Below are 15,056 nucleotides of genomic sequence, written 5' to 3' on the forward strand. Positions count from 1 at the left end.
TGAACGCGACAACAACCGAGAAAGGCATGTAATTAAAGCTGGGAGTTATAATGGATAAGAAATGTTCTTTGCGATTGTAGAAACATAGAGCTGTGAGAAATGAAGCCTTAGTCTGATGGATAATAAATGGGATCATTTAAGGACTGTTTTATAGATCTGTAGAAATCAGAAGCTCGGCAGACAAGAGACAGTTGGATAACTCGACATACTAAAGGGAAAAAATAAAAAGTTATTCTAATATATTTTTCTAAAATGTGTTTTTCATATTCCAAAGAATTGGCTATTCTTGGGTGATGAAGAATAATATTTCATAGGACTTTCAATTCATTATGTGGAAAATTACAAATGTGTCTGACATATGTGCAGAAAAGACAAGCAGGCTCAGTGTGTCGAAATAAAAAAAAACTATCCTGGACTCTTTACATGTGTGTGACTTACAGTTTCTAGATAACCACTTTAACAGACCCGGAATCGGCCAAAAGGAACCGTTCAAGTACATTCCTCGCCATGGAACCCGGGGTTAACGCTTGACTCGTTTTAAAGTTGATTTTGTCACACCGGGAGTGTCAGTCTTGTTGTACACGGACGACGGGCTGTGTGAATGAGATATTTTACCACAGAGGGAGGTTAAACAGGAGTCTCAGTAGCCTACTATTGAGCGGCTCATGGTGTTTGAAATCTTTCGCTCTAAGGTGAGAGTAGCTCTCCTTTAGCTTCTTAATGGGTAAGCATCTTGACCTTCTTTACTAAGCTGCCAATTTCACATTTTAATTAACCTAAAACCACTGAGAATCAAAAAATAGATTTTAATTTGTAGTGGCTGATGATTGGTAGGAATGTTTGATATAAGAGATAGCATCCTGTGAACTGAGGTTAAATGTTTTTCCGCCCAACCTAGAGACAGATAGAGAATAGATAGAGGGAAATAGTGTGTGAGAGAGAGAGAGAAAGAGAGAGCGCAAAAGAGGGAGAGAGGAAGAGAGAGAGAGGGAGAGAGAGAGAGAGAGAAAGAAAGAAAGAGAGAGAGAGTAAGAAAGAGAGAGAGAGGGGGGAATGTAGAGTAGCTCCCAGCGCGCGAGAGAAAATATGATTTGAACGAGCAATCCTACATTACATCTGCGAGCGAACTGGGACATAGAGATAACATGTGATACATTCTGGCGGCCGGATACTACCTTTAATTTAACGCCAGGTCAACCACCAGAACGGCCAGGGTTATACAACAAACCTGGGCATTAAATTCACTGGATAAAAATCAAATGAAAGCAGACTAAGCCCTCACCTTAAACTTGAACTGAGAGTAGATTTTAGAGTTGCATAATGCATTGTTGGTTTTCATTAAAACAAATGGATAAACAACAAATGTAATCCCAAAGTCTAACACCTATTTTCATGATGATATCATTTGATTGCATATTTGTTTTTGTTTCATGAGCACGTACTTAGCACCATATCTAGACGACTACATTGAACTGTTTTTAATGACATTGAAAGAGAAGAGAAACAGAGGCTGGACATATATTTTTGAACATTTACATATTACGCATAATAGCACTTCCACACTACATCCCCCCCCCCCCCCCCTAAACTAAATGTGATGCTATCAATATCAGATTAGCAAAAGCGTAGTCTGCATCAGAGCAGCAACGCTATTTATAGCAGCAACACGATTTATATTGTATTCCTATTAAATGTGTGGGATAAACATGATTCGTCACTAATTCAATGTTGCGTGGCAAATCAATAAAAAGAAGATGAAAACTGTTGTGGAACAATTGTTTTCTAACAGGCCATATGCAAATAAATGAATTAATGCGTTTGACGCGAATTTCATTCTGCGTGATATTAAAACAACTGTAATTTCTGCTCAATCAGAAAAACCCGCGGTGTGTTGTTGGACGCACAGCCCATAAGAATAAAAGGTGGTAAACATTAGTAGCATATCTCTTCTCCTACTTCTGTAAATGCCATTACATTTCAAGGGGTTTGATTAGTTTACCATTAACATTAACATTACTGGTCGCCTTCCTTATATGAAGGAAATATGGACAAATATATCATTTGGGCATAGGCCTTTTCGTCCTATTACTAAATATTTGCTCAAAAAGCAAAAATTCTAACCTTCATTTAGATCCGTCATATAAGTCGGACTACTTTTCACATGAACAAGTGTCTATATTCATTTCACCTTAAATACATGTATTTTCATTGTAAAATAGGATACCCTCTACCATTTCCAATGGAATAGAAAATAGGTCTGAATCTACAGAGATTTGTGCCTTTAGATTTAACAAGATATAGGCCTGCAGAATGTTGACATTTGTAATGACATTTGTTTAACTTCTATACCCCTGTAGGAAAAAAACGATGGATTCGAAACTGGAGAGTAAATAGGACAAGGGGGGGAACGCGCCGTATACCTTATATGTTTCCCTGTATTCTAAACATATCATCAAATATGTAGATTGAGATGGCGGTGAAATTGATCAGGTTCAAGTTCAACATCCAGTTTCTGATCGTCGTCTGCCTCCTAGCGACGAAATTCCGACAGGAACAAAAGTCTGGCGATGCAGCTGGTCTGTATGCCCCCTGGCTGCATTGAGACCCAGATATATGGCTATGTGGCCACTCGACTAAATGCGGAAACCTAGTAATGCCGCACGATACAACACAACGTTACAACAACGTGGATCTGTGTAGGGCATGTTATCGCATATAACACCATTCGAGTGCTACTGAAGGAAGGGTTGCAAGGCGCATACACCGTGTAGCAACATCGGGCATTGGGCTGGCTACCTTGGTCATTCTTCTAGTTACAAACGCATATAGCTGCCTGCTGCTTGTAAACACTCGAAACATGGTGGTAATGTTTTCAAACGAAATCAACGAACAACGGCTCCATATCAAAATACATGTGCGCGTAATGGAGTTTTCCATAAGAATAGTTCAACTTAAAAAAGTGTAATTATTAAAAATGTTCGTTACATTGTTATTACCTTCTAAATAACATGACAGGGTTATTCTAGTATTGCCTTACCTTCGGGTTATGAACTGCATGATAAACTAAAACAAATGGCTCCAAATATGGGTTTGTAAAAAGTAGGAAGAAAAATATAAAATATAAAAAGCGTGGCTCCTGTTGCTCTTTACAAAAGCACCCAATTTTACTAGGCTACTTGAGAAGCATAGCCTATAATTCCTGCCACTATACCAGAACACCTTACAGAATCAATGTAGGCTAAACACTACAATCCACTTGATACGGATATTTGGACAAGCAGGGTACAAATAGGCCGTTATTGACATCTATTTCGACTCTGTTGGCAGATGAGCTACACGCGCATGCACGCGGTGCCTGTAAACAGCCGGACACGAGATTTTTCCCAATCAAAATCCACTTCTAGTTTTTTGAAAACCTTCCAAAAATAGCACGAGAGGGGGGAAACCTGCCACGATCCAAGACAGGCACCGATACCGGAAATTCCGTGCGATATTCTACATAACTCCGCGTAAAGAAAAGGCTAAACTCATAGGCTCCGCGTACCTTAACGTAGCCTATGCACTTTAGTGGCTGAGGCAACCGGGGCACCAAAGCCAGTGCAGTGCGTATGAATGTAATTCCATTCTCGCTGCAAACTTCTCCGATTTTTCTCAGGGATGAATGCTGGATCAAACTTTTCTCTTTCAGCTTTGGGTGGGATATGCTTTGCGCGCATAGGTATTTTACCCAGGTAGATTATCGCCAGACTTTCACGGTGAAGTCCACTTGACTGCGGGTCCGTGCTGTCCAGTGTCCAAAGTGCCCATGAGAATCACGCTCCTGGTAACCCATTTTCCGCTTTTCTGAATGGAACCGGTATTGGGCTGGGTAGAAAGTAGCGTGGTAAAAGTAGAAATGACAATGTAGGTGTACTTACGCGAAAAATCCCTTTTGCTTAAGTGCTGGGGTTTGCCTTGCTTGCGGCGAGACATGGTGGCTGGTGGCGGCGTTCAGCTCGGTTCACATCGGGAGAGCCGGGTTAGAAGGGAGACTCCAGAGAAAATATCTTCATCAATGCCTTTGATATCCAAAATAAATTAGAAATAATACAACGATGGCGCAGGGAAGATGTGTAGTGGGATCGCCGTCATGGCTTTTTTGAAAATAGAGCGAGAGAGAGATGGAAAATGGCAAAAGCCCCCCTGAGCTGCAAGTTCAAGTGCGGACGTGACGTTTCTGCGAACTTGAACGTCAGGAGATGGATGGACACAGACATACAAAACATGGGCAGGGCGAAGCGGCAAAGTGGGAGGAGGGAAGGGAAATAACAAAACCAATGGACACTCATTAGGGGCTGGACATGAAAAATAGACCCGGAGAAGCCAATGGACAGAAAGATCAGGGGGCCGGACAAGCGGCATTTGGGGGAGGTAGTGTGTGATCGCAGGGGAGAGAGAGAGAGGGATGTCTAATGAAAGCAATGTGCACTGTGTGTGAGAGGCGGCGGGGGGGGGGGGGGGACAGCAAGAAAAGCCAATGGACAGGAGCTCGGAGGGGGCCGGACATATGCTGCATGCGGGGAGGAAAAGAGGAAAAGAGAGCGAGAGAGAGAGAAACACGGAGAGACGTTTAACAGATGAAGTCGCAGTGGTGGACATTGTGGAGCCATCAAATCAAATTGTATTGGTCACATACACATATTTAGCAGAGGTTATTGTGGGTGTAGCGAAATGCTTGTGTTCCTAGCCCCAACAGTGCAGTAGTATCTAACAGTGCAGTAGTATCTAACAGTGCAGTAGTATCTAACAGTGCAGTAGTATCTAACAGTGCAGTAGTATATAAAACAATTCACAACAATACACACGAATCTAAAAGTAAAATAATGGAATTAAGAAATATATAAATATTAGATCGGAGTGGCATTGACTAAAATACAGTAGCATAGAATAAAGTATATACATATGAGATGAGTAAACCAGTATGTAAACATTAGCCATGTGGTAGAAAGAGAAACATTTCTAGTCACACTGTGTGTGTTTATATAAGTGTGTGTGTGTGTGTGTGTGTGTGTGTGTGTGTGTGTGTGCGTGTGTGTGTGTGTGTGTGTGTGTGTGTGTGTGTGTGTGTGTGTGTGTGTGTGTGTGTGTGTGTGTGTGTGTGTGTGTGTGTGTGTGTGTGTGTGTGTGTGTGTGTGTGTGTGTGTGTGTGTGTGTGTGTGTGTGTGTGTATGTGTGTGTGTGTAGAATAGGTACAAAAGGAGAAAGGGCAAAGCGCCATTGAAACGAACGAAACGGAGCGCTAAATATCGAGTTTCATGAACAGGACATACAGGTTCTGGAAAGAGAGCACAGGGGTTGAACCTTAAGCGCGCGCGCAGGTATAGAGAACCATCCCGGGACCAAAAATCTTGTAAGTCGTGGAAACAAGAGAGGTGTCCAATCCGTTCTAAACCGATGTATGAATACATAGTTGGGTTTTGGGTTCAGTGGGCAAGGTTAGCGGGCACTATAGGGTACAACTTCGAGACTATATGCTTTCTGTGCAATCCAAACTCCTTGACGAACAGAACGTGGGAGTATGCCCATAAGCGCCTTTATAGGCTAATAAGTTTCAGATGTGTTTCAGGTTGGACCGGTGGTTGGGGGAGGGGGTGTAAATACTCACATAATGGGGGTTTGGTAATATAAAACGAGCTAAACACCGCCCGTGCAGACTAAATAACGACACCGTAAGAAGACATCATGCAAATAAAAAATGCAATGACAAGATGGGGCTGTGCGCGGGGAGGGTGGAGGAAAGGAGAGGAACAGACTATAGCGAGCTATAGCTGAAGTGTGACTAGACAGCGACTGAAGCATAAGCACAGGAGTGAAGAACCGCGCGCCAGGCAAGTGCTGCACACACGGACCTGGGACACAGAGCATTATAGGACGGAGAGAAAGCCAAATATAAAGAGAGCGAGAGAGAGAGAGAGACACGACCCGGAGTGGTGGAGGTGCTACGTTCAACGTCGACGAAAAAAAATGTATAACCAGTGAGTGAAATATTTTACAGGTTGCGACTAGTTGTTCGTTGCGCGCGGACGAGGCTTGGTGCCTGGTGTGCTGTGGTGCATATGGGAGGACTGAAGGCTAAGCTTACAGGCTGTGTTATGACGGGGCGTCAAAGTTCAGGCGCTGATAAAAGAGGTTACAGACGTTGCCTGATTCCGTTGAACGACAGCATGGACGCAGCAGATACAAATCCTACGTTCAATTGTTATATAGCCTTTGGCAATAACAATATTACAGCACATTAGAGTTGTTCCTTATACAGACCCAAGGCTGCTTGGTCGAAATGTCTTTTTCGTGTACACGCAAGGAATACAAAAACCGTCTATCACCACCAGAATGGTGGACCCTTCACACATTTATTTCACTTTCTCTAAAGTTTTTACGCAAGCAATAAGGACTTAAAAACATGCAATACCCATTGTAACAATTATTTGTAAATATGCCAATTCTTCACTTTTCTGATTTGTACATAATTGACCAGTGATCATTGCAGATGTTCCCTATATAGTGCTGAGAGCGCGGAAGAGATGAGAGGAATTAGCTGTGACTGTTTTAGAACAATCTCAGTTTCCCACGGTCCCCAATTTAAAGATTCGCCAGTGATTACTCTAAATGTAGTTCTCATCGTCTGTTTGGAGTTATTTTCGACCAATTCCGCACAATGCAGCATCTTTGAGACTTGTTCTGGAACGGCCATTCGGCTATAGTAATTGAAAGTAAATATCAAAAAAGGAACAGCTATAAAGTGAGAATTGTTTAATGTCTAAATAACCGTTTTAAACAGTTGGATACTTAATGCAATAGTTTGCCATTTAAACTAATCCAATCTTGGCCATTTATCCTAAGGGGTTTAAAAATGAAGATATTTTTTATCCTGTGAATTTATGGCTGATATTTTCAATTTCATTTGTCTCAGTCTTGCATATAGCGGGACATGATTGCCTGATTCAAAAGGTGGGCTAATCACAATGTACCATTGACCTAAATCAAGTGGACGTGTTGCTTGTGTCCCTACACTGGCGTATATAGGACTTAATACTTACCTGGGACACACTTTTAATTCCCTTGATGGACTTACCTCGAATGTCGCTGTAATTATTTGAGGACACTGGCATGCATTTAAGATCAGGCTTTACGTGCATGGCGCAATGGTTAAAATAAACAATGTTACAAGGAAATTCACTTGTAGCCTTAACTACGATTGTGTATCCTACTGTTTTCAATGAATACATATCGATATAAAATAGGGCAGTGAATATCATCGGGATCATTCATTAAGCAGCCTGTTATGGTACTATATAGTGACAGCCGGCCACCACGGCCTCTTCAACTTGGTAGGATTCACTGATATGCTACACTCATAGGCTTCACATTGATTCTTATCTTAGTGTGGACCGCCCACCATATAGCATCCCAATGATTGAAATGCAGATTTGTAGAGACATTTCCCACAATGGCGTTGAAGAACAGCATCACAAAGATGTAAACAAGTTGAAAAGATGAACATGCTAATGTTTTTGTTGTTGTTGTTAACAATTTGGATTCATATCGATTCCCCCCGAAACAGCCACAATTTAAAAAAAACTAACGCCACTTTATAGGCCTACTGTATAAGTAATTATAGTGTTTCATGGACAACGCGTTTGTAAACTGTTGAGGAGTCTAGGCTACTGTCGGTATGCGTGAAAGCTCTTGTGGGGCCCTCGCTTTAGACATCCATATTCTAAGGCACAGAGCGCTAACCTTGACCTCTCCCTACACCCCACTCCATCTGTTTGCACAAAGAATGTTTTTCCTTTTTTCTCCCCCTAACCCCCTCCCCCCACCCCTACCCTGCTCACTCAAGGCGGACATTGATCAAAGCCAAAGAGCGCTACGACTCGTGCAGGAGGGAGCCCAGGCCGCGATAATCTCAATATGCAAATACCGTGCCCAATTCCGTCATAAATCAGTCAGGCGGTGTTAATGCATTAGAGATATCCATGTAGCAACACACTGCATGGATGCATGGACTGACATGCACCACGTGCACGTGTGTCTGTCTGTGTGTGTGTGTGTGTGTGTGTGTGTGTGTGTGTGTGTGTGTGTGTGTGTGTGTGTGTGTGTGTGTGTGTGTGTGTGTGTGTGTGTGTGTGTGTGTGTGTGTGTGTGTGTGTGTGTGTGTGTGTGTGTGTGAGAGAGAGAGAGAGCGAGACAGAGAGCGAGACAGAGAGAGGAGGGTTACCATGTTCATTTACAATAAGTTTTCGTAGACTTGTGTTTAAATTCATAATATATAATGGGCTATTGACCAGTAATCTCAATCTATTTTAATCTTCAAGAGAAATACAGAACACTCCCTTTTTGTATTTTAGCCTAACCAAATGCAAACGAATAATATGTTTAAAAAAAAACTCAAAATCATGTGCATGCATAGCCTACTCTCCACGTGCGGGAGACCCGAAGAATTGAGTGATTGGGCTCTCGGGCACATTTCAATATATGCAAATGACCAGAGGTTCGCGCTATAAATCAGTGCTCAAAAAACACAACACATTCTCTGTGCCTCTTCATGCTTCACTCTACCCATGGACTATCCAACCGCTTCTCCTATGAAGGATATTTTATTTTTTAACCTTTATTTAACTAACAAGTCAACAAATTCTTATTTACAATGACAGCCTACCCCGGTCAAACCCTCCCCTATCCAGGAGGACGCTGGGCCAATTGTGCGCCGCCCTACGGGACTCCCGATCACTGCAGGTTGTAATATAGCCCGGGATCGAACCCGGGTCTGTAGTGACGCCTGTAGCACTGAGATGCAGTGCCTTATACCGCTGGGCCACTCGGGAGCCTTGCCTTTAAAAGTCGGAGTCATGACATCAGAGGGCATATCTACAAGCACATTTTGTCAAATCTGTAGAAAATACATCGTGAGACGTGCATGCAGGCCTACACAAATAGGTTATGCATAGATGTTTGGGGGTTGTTTTACATTCTATCTGCATCACCAAGAATAACAAAAATATGGGTCTACAAGTGATGTAGAGTAAAATACCTAAGGTACGTCTGGCTCTGTACTGGAGTTAGTTCACTCGCTTTCAGTCCAGGATAATAATAATTGTATGTCTAAAAAACAACTAACAATGAAGTTGTTTCACTTTGATAAGAGCCCCAAAAAAGTAATCCCATGCGCGATGCGTCAGGAAAACACTCACAGCCCACTTCAATGTGTTTGGGTCTTTACGCACACAGGGCTCCACGCGCGGTCAGATGTAGAGGAGAGGGCATTCTGGCCGGGCTACCTCAAAGTGAACATTTCAGCCAAAATGCAGCCCCCCCCCCAACCCTCCTTCCTCCTGTCTCTCTCTTGCTCTCTCTCTTTCAGCATTGTCCTCTCCCAGCAAAGAGGATGGAAGTTTCTCTTAAAATATCAGAGAGAAGACCAGGGAATTAGCTCAAAATCCTTGTTAAATCGAGCCTTACCTTGTCCGAAGAATATCAAGCTCTGCTGGTCGAGGCATGATTCCCAGCCTTACAATTAATATTAATGACTAGATTTCAAAATGTGGCATTATCACACCGAGAGATGGGCGCGCATGCCGCCCAGGCTTCGGCAGGTATTAGATCAAATCTGAAGGATTATGCGGCTATAGGCCAAATTATCACCCTGAGCTCCCATTCTCTCCTTCTCGCTCCCAGTGTGTGTGTGTGTGTGTTTGTGTGTAAAACATGTTTTGCAACATCTGTGCGTACCATCACACACACCACACACAGGCGCAAAACTCATCAAATGAATTACATAACTCGGGCGTTAATGGAAACGGACAGGTTTCCTATACCACAAACGCCCATCTCCCTCGGACGGGCTGCGGATACCACCCAGCAATCTGCGACAATCTCGGCGTAATGCATGACCATGTTTATGGCTGTAGTAGTTAATAAGTCGCTGTTAATTTTACACTGAACGCTTGTTATGATGATAAATGGGGAGGCCGAGATGGTCCACGTGGGACATCAACCATTTATGTATCTGTTGAACGGAGGCCTGCCTCCTATGTCAGTGCAATAATGTTAGTTGCGTAGAACTGAAATACCATGACGGACGTTTATCCAAGAGCGAAGCGCACACCCTTGGCACTCTGACTTATGATACCCAGGACACAAATGTTCAAACCTGGGCTCCACATCGCAATCCCCGTCTCTTTAAAAATTTAGCGCACGAGGTTTCCTTTATAGGCTACTAAATAGCCTATTGTTTGTTGTATTTTCATAATTTGAATTTTTCATGGAATGCTGTATGTTCAAGGGTTTATCATACGCCTAATTTAAAATCACACGTTTATCATAACCAACTTTTAGGTTCATCTAAGTACTAATTAATAAATAATAAGCCAAAGCCTACCAGTATTCATATATTCACAAACATAAAAGTAAGTGATAGCCCACATGGTAGGCATAATATATTCACTCCTTGAAACTTATCTAGATACAGACTATGCTATTTTTCAGTTTTGACTCGCTTTGAGGTGGCCATGGCATTGGCATGACTTCCACAATCATGGACTCAGACGCCCTCTATCGTCAACAATCAGTACATCACAGATGCATGGTCAGTCCAGTCCAAGAGCTCCCACTTGTAATTGGCAGCATACTACAATATTGTACACCATAGGCAATTTCCTGGTTTACTCCCCGTAGGAGACTTGCACTATGAAGACTTTGAACATTGGTAGGTCTATATCCGAGTAGGGTTAGAGTTCTTCGCTGGGAAAAAATTGAGATCTATCGAAATTCCAATGTTGATGCTCAACTCCTCCTCTTTAGCCTAGGTCTACTCCATCTACAGGAACAAATACATCGATTGAAATAGAATGTATAATCATGGGAGTAAGGTTATTTCTAAACAAGGTTAAGCAGGCTAATGTTAACAGAACAACGAACACGGCAACTTCAAATGGAGAACCTCTGTCTAGGCCTACATGTTGCATCACCTGTTTCAACTACTATTTTAAAAATTAGGCCTAGTTGGAAAACATCATGTTTGGACTAGGCTAGGCCTGCAGTTTACAATGTTTTGCCGAATATATGACAATTGAATTGACGCAGTGCGCCAGGATATAGGTCAATGTCATTTGTATTCCTGAAAAAACGAGTAGTGAATTGAAAGTCAATGTATTGATGTGGAGGGAAATCCTCATATAATCCGCAGTTTTATTTACGAAACTGTTCAGTTTTCTTTTATTTATTTTTCGCTAGACCTGAAAGGTCAGACCAATACATAGTTAAGCTACGGTTTTTGAAAGACATGAAAACCATCTTTGATACTTATTTGACAAACGGATAAAACTCACATTCTCGTGAAACAAAACCTCCCCTCTATTTGTGTTGTGTTAGGCCTATCTATGTTGTCGTTGTAGCTATAAAGACATTCGGTTTTGCTATGTGAAGCTCGACACACAAAAGGGCTGATCATGCAGGTGCAATGTATTAGTCTGCTCTATTACATGATCGTGATTTATTTATCTAGGCTTATTTATATTTCCATGCATATTATTATTATTGGACTATTATTATTATGCCTATTATTATTAGTATTATTATTATGCTATTAATCACGTTTTTTTTAATTGACAATCTGTCCTCAAAATAGGCTAAGCATGCCACCATACAGTGGAACTGTGGATTGTCTCTCCCTGTCAAAGTAAATTAATTCCAACTGTTTGTCCTCTTATAGCCTGCGTGGCGTGTATTACATTCAGACAGATGAATGGGACATACCTCAGAGAACTTAGTGATAAATCATGTATTTTTAATGGATATCAATAGAAGAAACCCCAAGACATGGCCCGCTATCTAATTTGATTAAACTGTGTTTAGGGTGAGTGGAAGTCTCTTACGGGGAAACGTGTAGTAATGACTCGGCGGGTGTTACACCAGTCTATTTTAATGATCTAATGGACTCCCAGAGAGTTTAACTCGGCGCTGTTCAAATGATTAACACGGACGAAAAATAGCATTCCTTCTGACATGATTCTTAATATCCGTCCTATAGGCACAGCCTCCCGCCCACTACCCATGATATCTGTTTGGGTGATGTGCAGGCGCGTGTGCACGTAGTCTATAATAACAATTTATGTAGCACGCAAAAGGTCAGAGCGCAAGGACAGCAATATCCATAGGCCTAAATGAGCACAACGAAAATATTAACCAAAGCGAAAGAAAAAGGTAGAGAAAGCCAAATAAAAAGGTAGGGTAGAGAACATTTGGTAGAGGAAAAATGTAAACTGCCATGGAGGAGAATGTTCATGTCAATTAAAAAGTGATATGACAGATAAATAAGTTATTGCAGGATGCTGTCCTACACCTATGTAAGGAGAGTGGGTTGTTAGGACTAGGTCTAACTGTTGCATTAGCCTATGCAACAGTTCATTTCAGAACCATGGACAGCGTACATTTCCCCCCCCCCACTTAACAATTTCATCTGGCGCACCAAACATCAAGATTTCGCCAAAACTATTCTGCTCTGCCTCTTGGCAACACATAGGCCTATGTGCATCGATCTTTAAAAAAAAGGAAAACCTTTCAGATACAAAACGAATTGTTTGTAGGTTAACCAAATGTAGACCTATAGGCCTAGGTATAAATATATTTGCGGTCGACAGGCCTACATGTGGCTGCATAGACACATTTTTTCCCACTGAATATGCCTTCGCTGTGTGCTACTGACAAATGTCCGTTACGTTCACTTTCAGAATGTAATGTATATTCTATATGATAGTTTGCAAACGCCTGACAAATATTGGTTATAGTTTACATTACAGGCTACATCTTGCGTGCACGTTGCACGCATGTGCCCTGTGCTGCCCCATAGGCCGACACAGTCTTTGAAAATATGCAAGTCATACAATAATGCAGTCATGGTGTAGGTAGGCCTAAGGCAGTGTCCACTGCTACCACTAAGTGGGAGTATTGGAAAGGGTTTGTTATTGTCAATACCAGTGAAAATCAACACATTTGAAGGTGTATTCTGAGACTGGGGATGATTCCAACAGCTCAGGTATGTGAATCAATTATCTTTCCTAAAGCAGTTATGACATGCATCAATTATATTGTTATGAACACTAACAACAGTTGATAGAGAATGATGCTGAACAAAGGCTGTAGTAGCATTGCAAATGCTTTCAAGTCGTGGGCATTGTAAGGGCCAACCCACATCAGCCCACCACTGATGTGCAGCACCTACCTTTGTTAAGGGTTATGGTTAGGGTTTAGTGTTAAGAGAAGGGAAGGGAAAGTTGTTCAATTCCTTAATATGTTGGAGCTTAAAAACACGGGCTGTGTTATGGCTCCTTTGTACTGTACAGCAGCCATCTTGCGGTAGATAAGTTAGTCGTTCTCAAAATCGTATACCCGTGCATTGACATTCATTTGAGTCGATTTGCACACCCTTTTCTTCCACACAGTCTTTTATTTGTAAATAATAAAAATGAACTCTTGAATATAAAACATACACATCAGTAGAGCCACATCTGTTATACAAACAAGAAATGTAGCAGTGAATACTTCTTTCCTAGATATCGTGTTTTGAGTGGATACCCATGGACTGTAAACAATCAGTATCATGGAGTAATACTGACAAAGGAAAGGGCAGTGGGCCTAACCGCAAGGTGTTCAACTGAAAGGTCAGCAAACAAGATTTTCATTGGCTTTTAAGTTCAGTCCAAACCATGAGAAAATAGGGGGATTCAAGTTTGCGGTTAAAGAAACAAGATGGAGTGTGTTGCAAATAGTCATGTTGGTGTTGGCTGCTATTTCGAGAAACTGAAAGGTCTGTTGGCTCCCTCTTGTGGTTGGGCACCGCTCAGCGTCTCTCGCAGCACAGGGCATGGGGCTCTGATCTGTTTCCATAGGACCAGGAATGTTTGGATCGTTTTGTGTGTGTGTGTGTGTGTGTAAATATTGTCAAACTTCTCCCCCTGACTCATATTGACAACATGTGTGTGCGCGTAGGTAATGCGTGCAGTCAGATACACTCATTTAATAATCATATATCTATATCTTTATCATTTCTGTCAAGTCATAATTTTACTTCATATACATTAAGCTCTGTTTTTATACACACATTCTCTACCTCTGTTTCTAGCCCCACTGTCATAGACTACTGTTAAAGCACCTAGATCCTCAGATAACTAGGGGGTTCCAGTTTGCTCAGTACTATGATACAGCACTACTCTCCAAAGGGTTCAAAAGGAACACAAGAAAATAAAAAAGGCTTTTTGGAGACTTCCTATTATGGAAATTCATACCCAGAGTTGGAGGTGTGGCCTGGGCGGAGCTTATTCCCCCGGTGTCCGCCCTTGGAAGGCGGATGGCTTTTCTGTTTGTATTCATATTCAGTACGGGCAAACTGTACAAGTACATGCAACATACAAGCTGGCCTAAAGTATGTGGAACTAACACACATTTAGTCTTTTTTTTTTAAAGTAATTTGTCTGGCTTTTGTTTTACAAAAAAATGTGCATGCAGCTTGGGCCGGGGTCCCGAGTCATGCTGCGCCTGCCTCGCTCGCGGGGGCGGGACGAGAGGGGGGTGTGACAAGACCTCTGCAGGCCTGCAGACCACCGCCACTCGAAAACAAACACACACAGGGAGTCTGCACCACATGGTACCTTTCTGAACTCGAGGCAAATAGAATAAAACATATCTAACCATAATTTGGCCTCTGTTTTTCTTTCTCTTTCATAATCAATCCTTGTCCCAAAAAAATAATCAAGCTTTTGTGCTTGCTTTGATCTTAGAACAAGTGTTTTCTCCACCCGTGCAGACTCCCTTCCCTAACAGATTGTGCAACCATGCCAACCCTCACAGACACCTATAGTGACGCCATGACGGCATCAATGCTGAAACACATTTTGATGGGCAACTGTCGGCAGGGCATCATCAATCTTTTCTCTTTGTCTCCTGCACGCTCTTCATGGCCTCACAATAACCTCTTCACTGATTGGCTTCACCAAGCCTGGGCTGACATCCCTTGTGCCACC

The 15,056-nt window shown here is 42.1% G+C and overlaps 2 protein-coding genes and 1 long non-coding RNA gene across 12 annotated transcripts in view; 1 reads left to right on the plus strand and 2 right to left on the minus strand.

The window, feature by feature from the left end:
• Positions 1-4,401, minus strand: part of LOC139570866 (B-cell lymphoma/leukemia 11A-like) — a 50,084-nt gene extending 45,683 nt beyond the window's left edge. Inside the window, exon 1 of the mRNA XM_071393153.1 lies at positions 3,918-4,401. Within this exon, the coding sequence (XP_071249254.1) occupies positions 3,918-3,972 (55 nt within the window). The 5' untranslated portion in view covers positions 3,973-4,401. The remainder of the gene's footprint in view (positions 1-3,917) is intronic.
• Positions 4,402-5,707: 1,306 nt separating this feature from the next.
• LOC139570868 (uncharacterized) overlaps positions 5,708-15,056 on the plus strand; it is a 21,986-nt gene continuing 12,637 nt past the window's right edge. Inside the window, exon 1 of the long non-coding RNA XR_011674179.1 lies at positions 5,708-6,014. This is a non-coding gene — a long non-coding RNA (uncharacterized lncRNA). The remainder of the gene's footprint in view (positions 6,015-15,056) is intronic.
• The window catches only part of LOC139570867 (regulating synaptic membrane exocytosis protein 1-like), an 85,405-nt gene continuing 83,812 nt past the window's right edge, over positions 13,464-15,056 (minus strand). For all 10 annotated transcript variants that reach the window (XM_071393154.1, XM_071393164.1, XM_071393162.1 and 7 more), the window contains one exon: positions 13,464-15,056. This exon is cut by the window's right edge and continues 611 nt beyond it. The gene's annotated coding sequence lies outside the window, so the exon portion shown is untranslated.

Source organism: Salvelinus alpinus, chromosome 3 (assembly GCF_045679555.1).
Source record: "Salvelinus alpinus chromosome 3, SLU_Salpinus.1, whole genome shotgun sequence".
Lineage (NCBI taxonomy): Eukaryota > Metazoa > Chordata > Actinopteri > Salmoniformes > Salmonidae > Salvelinus > Salvelinus alpinus.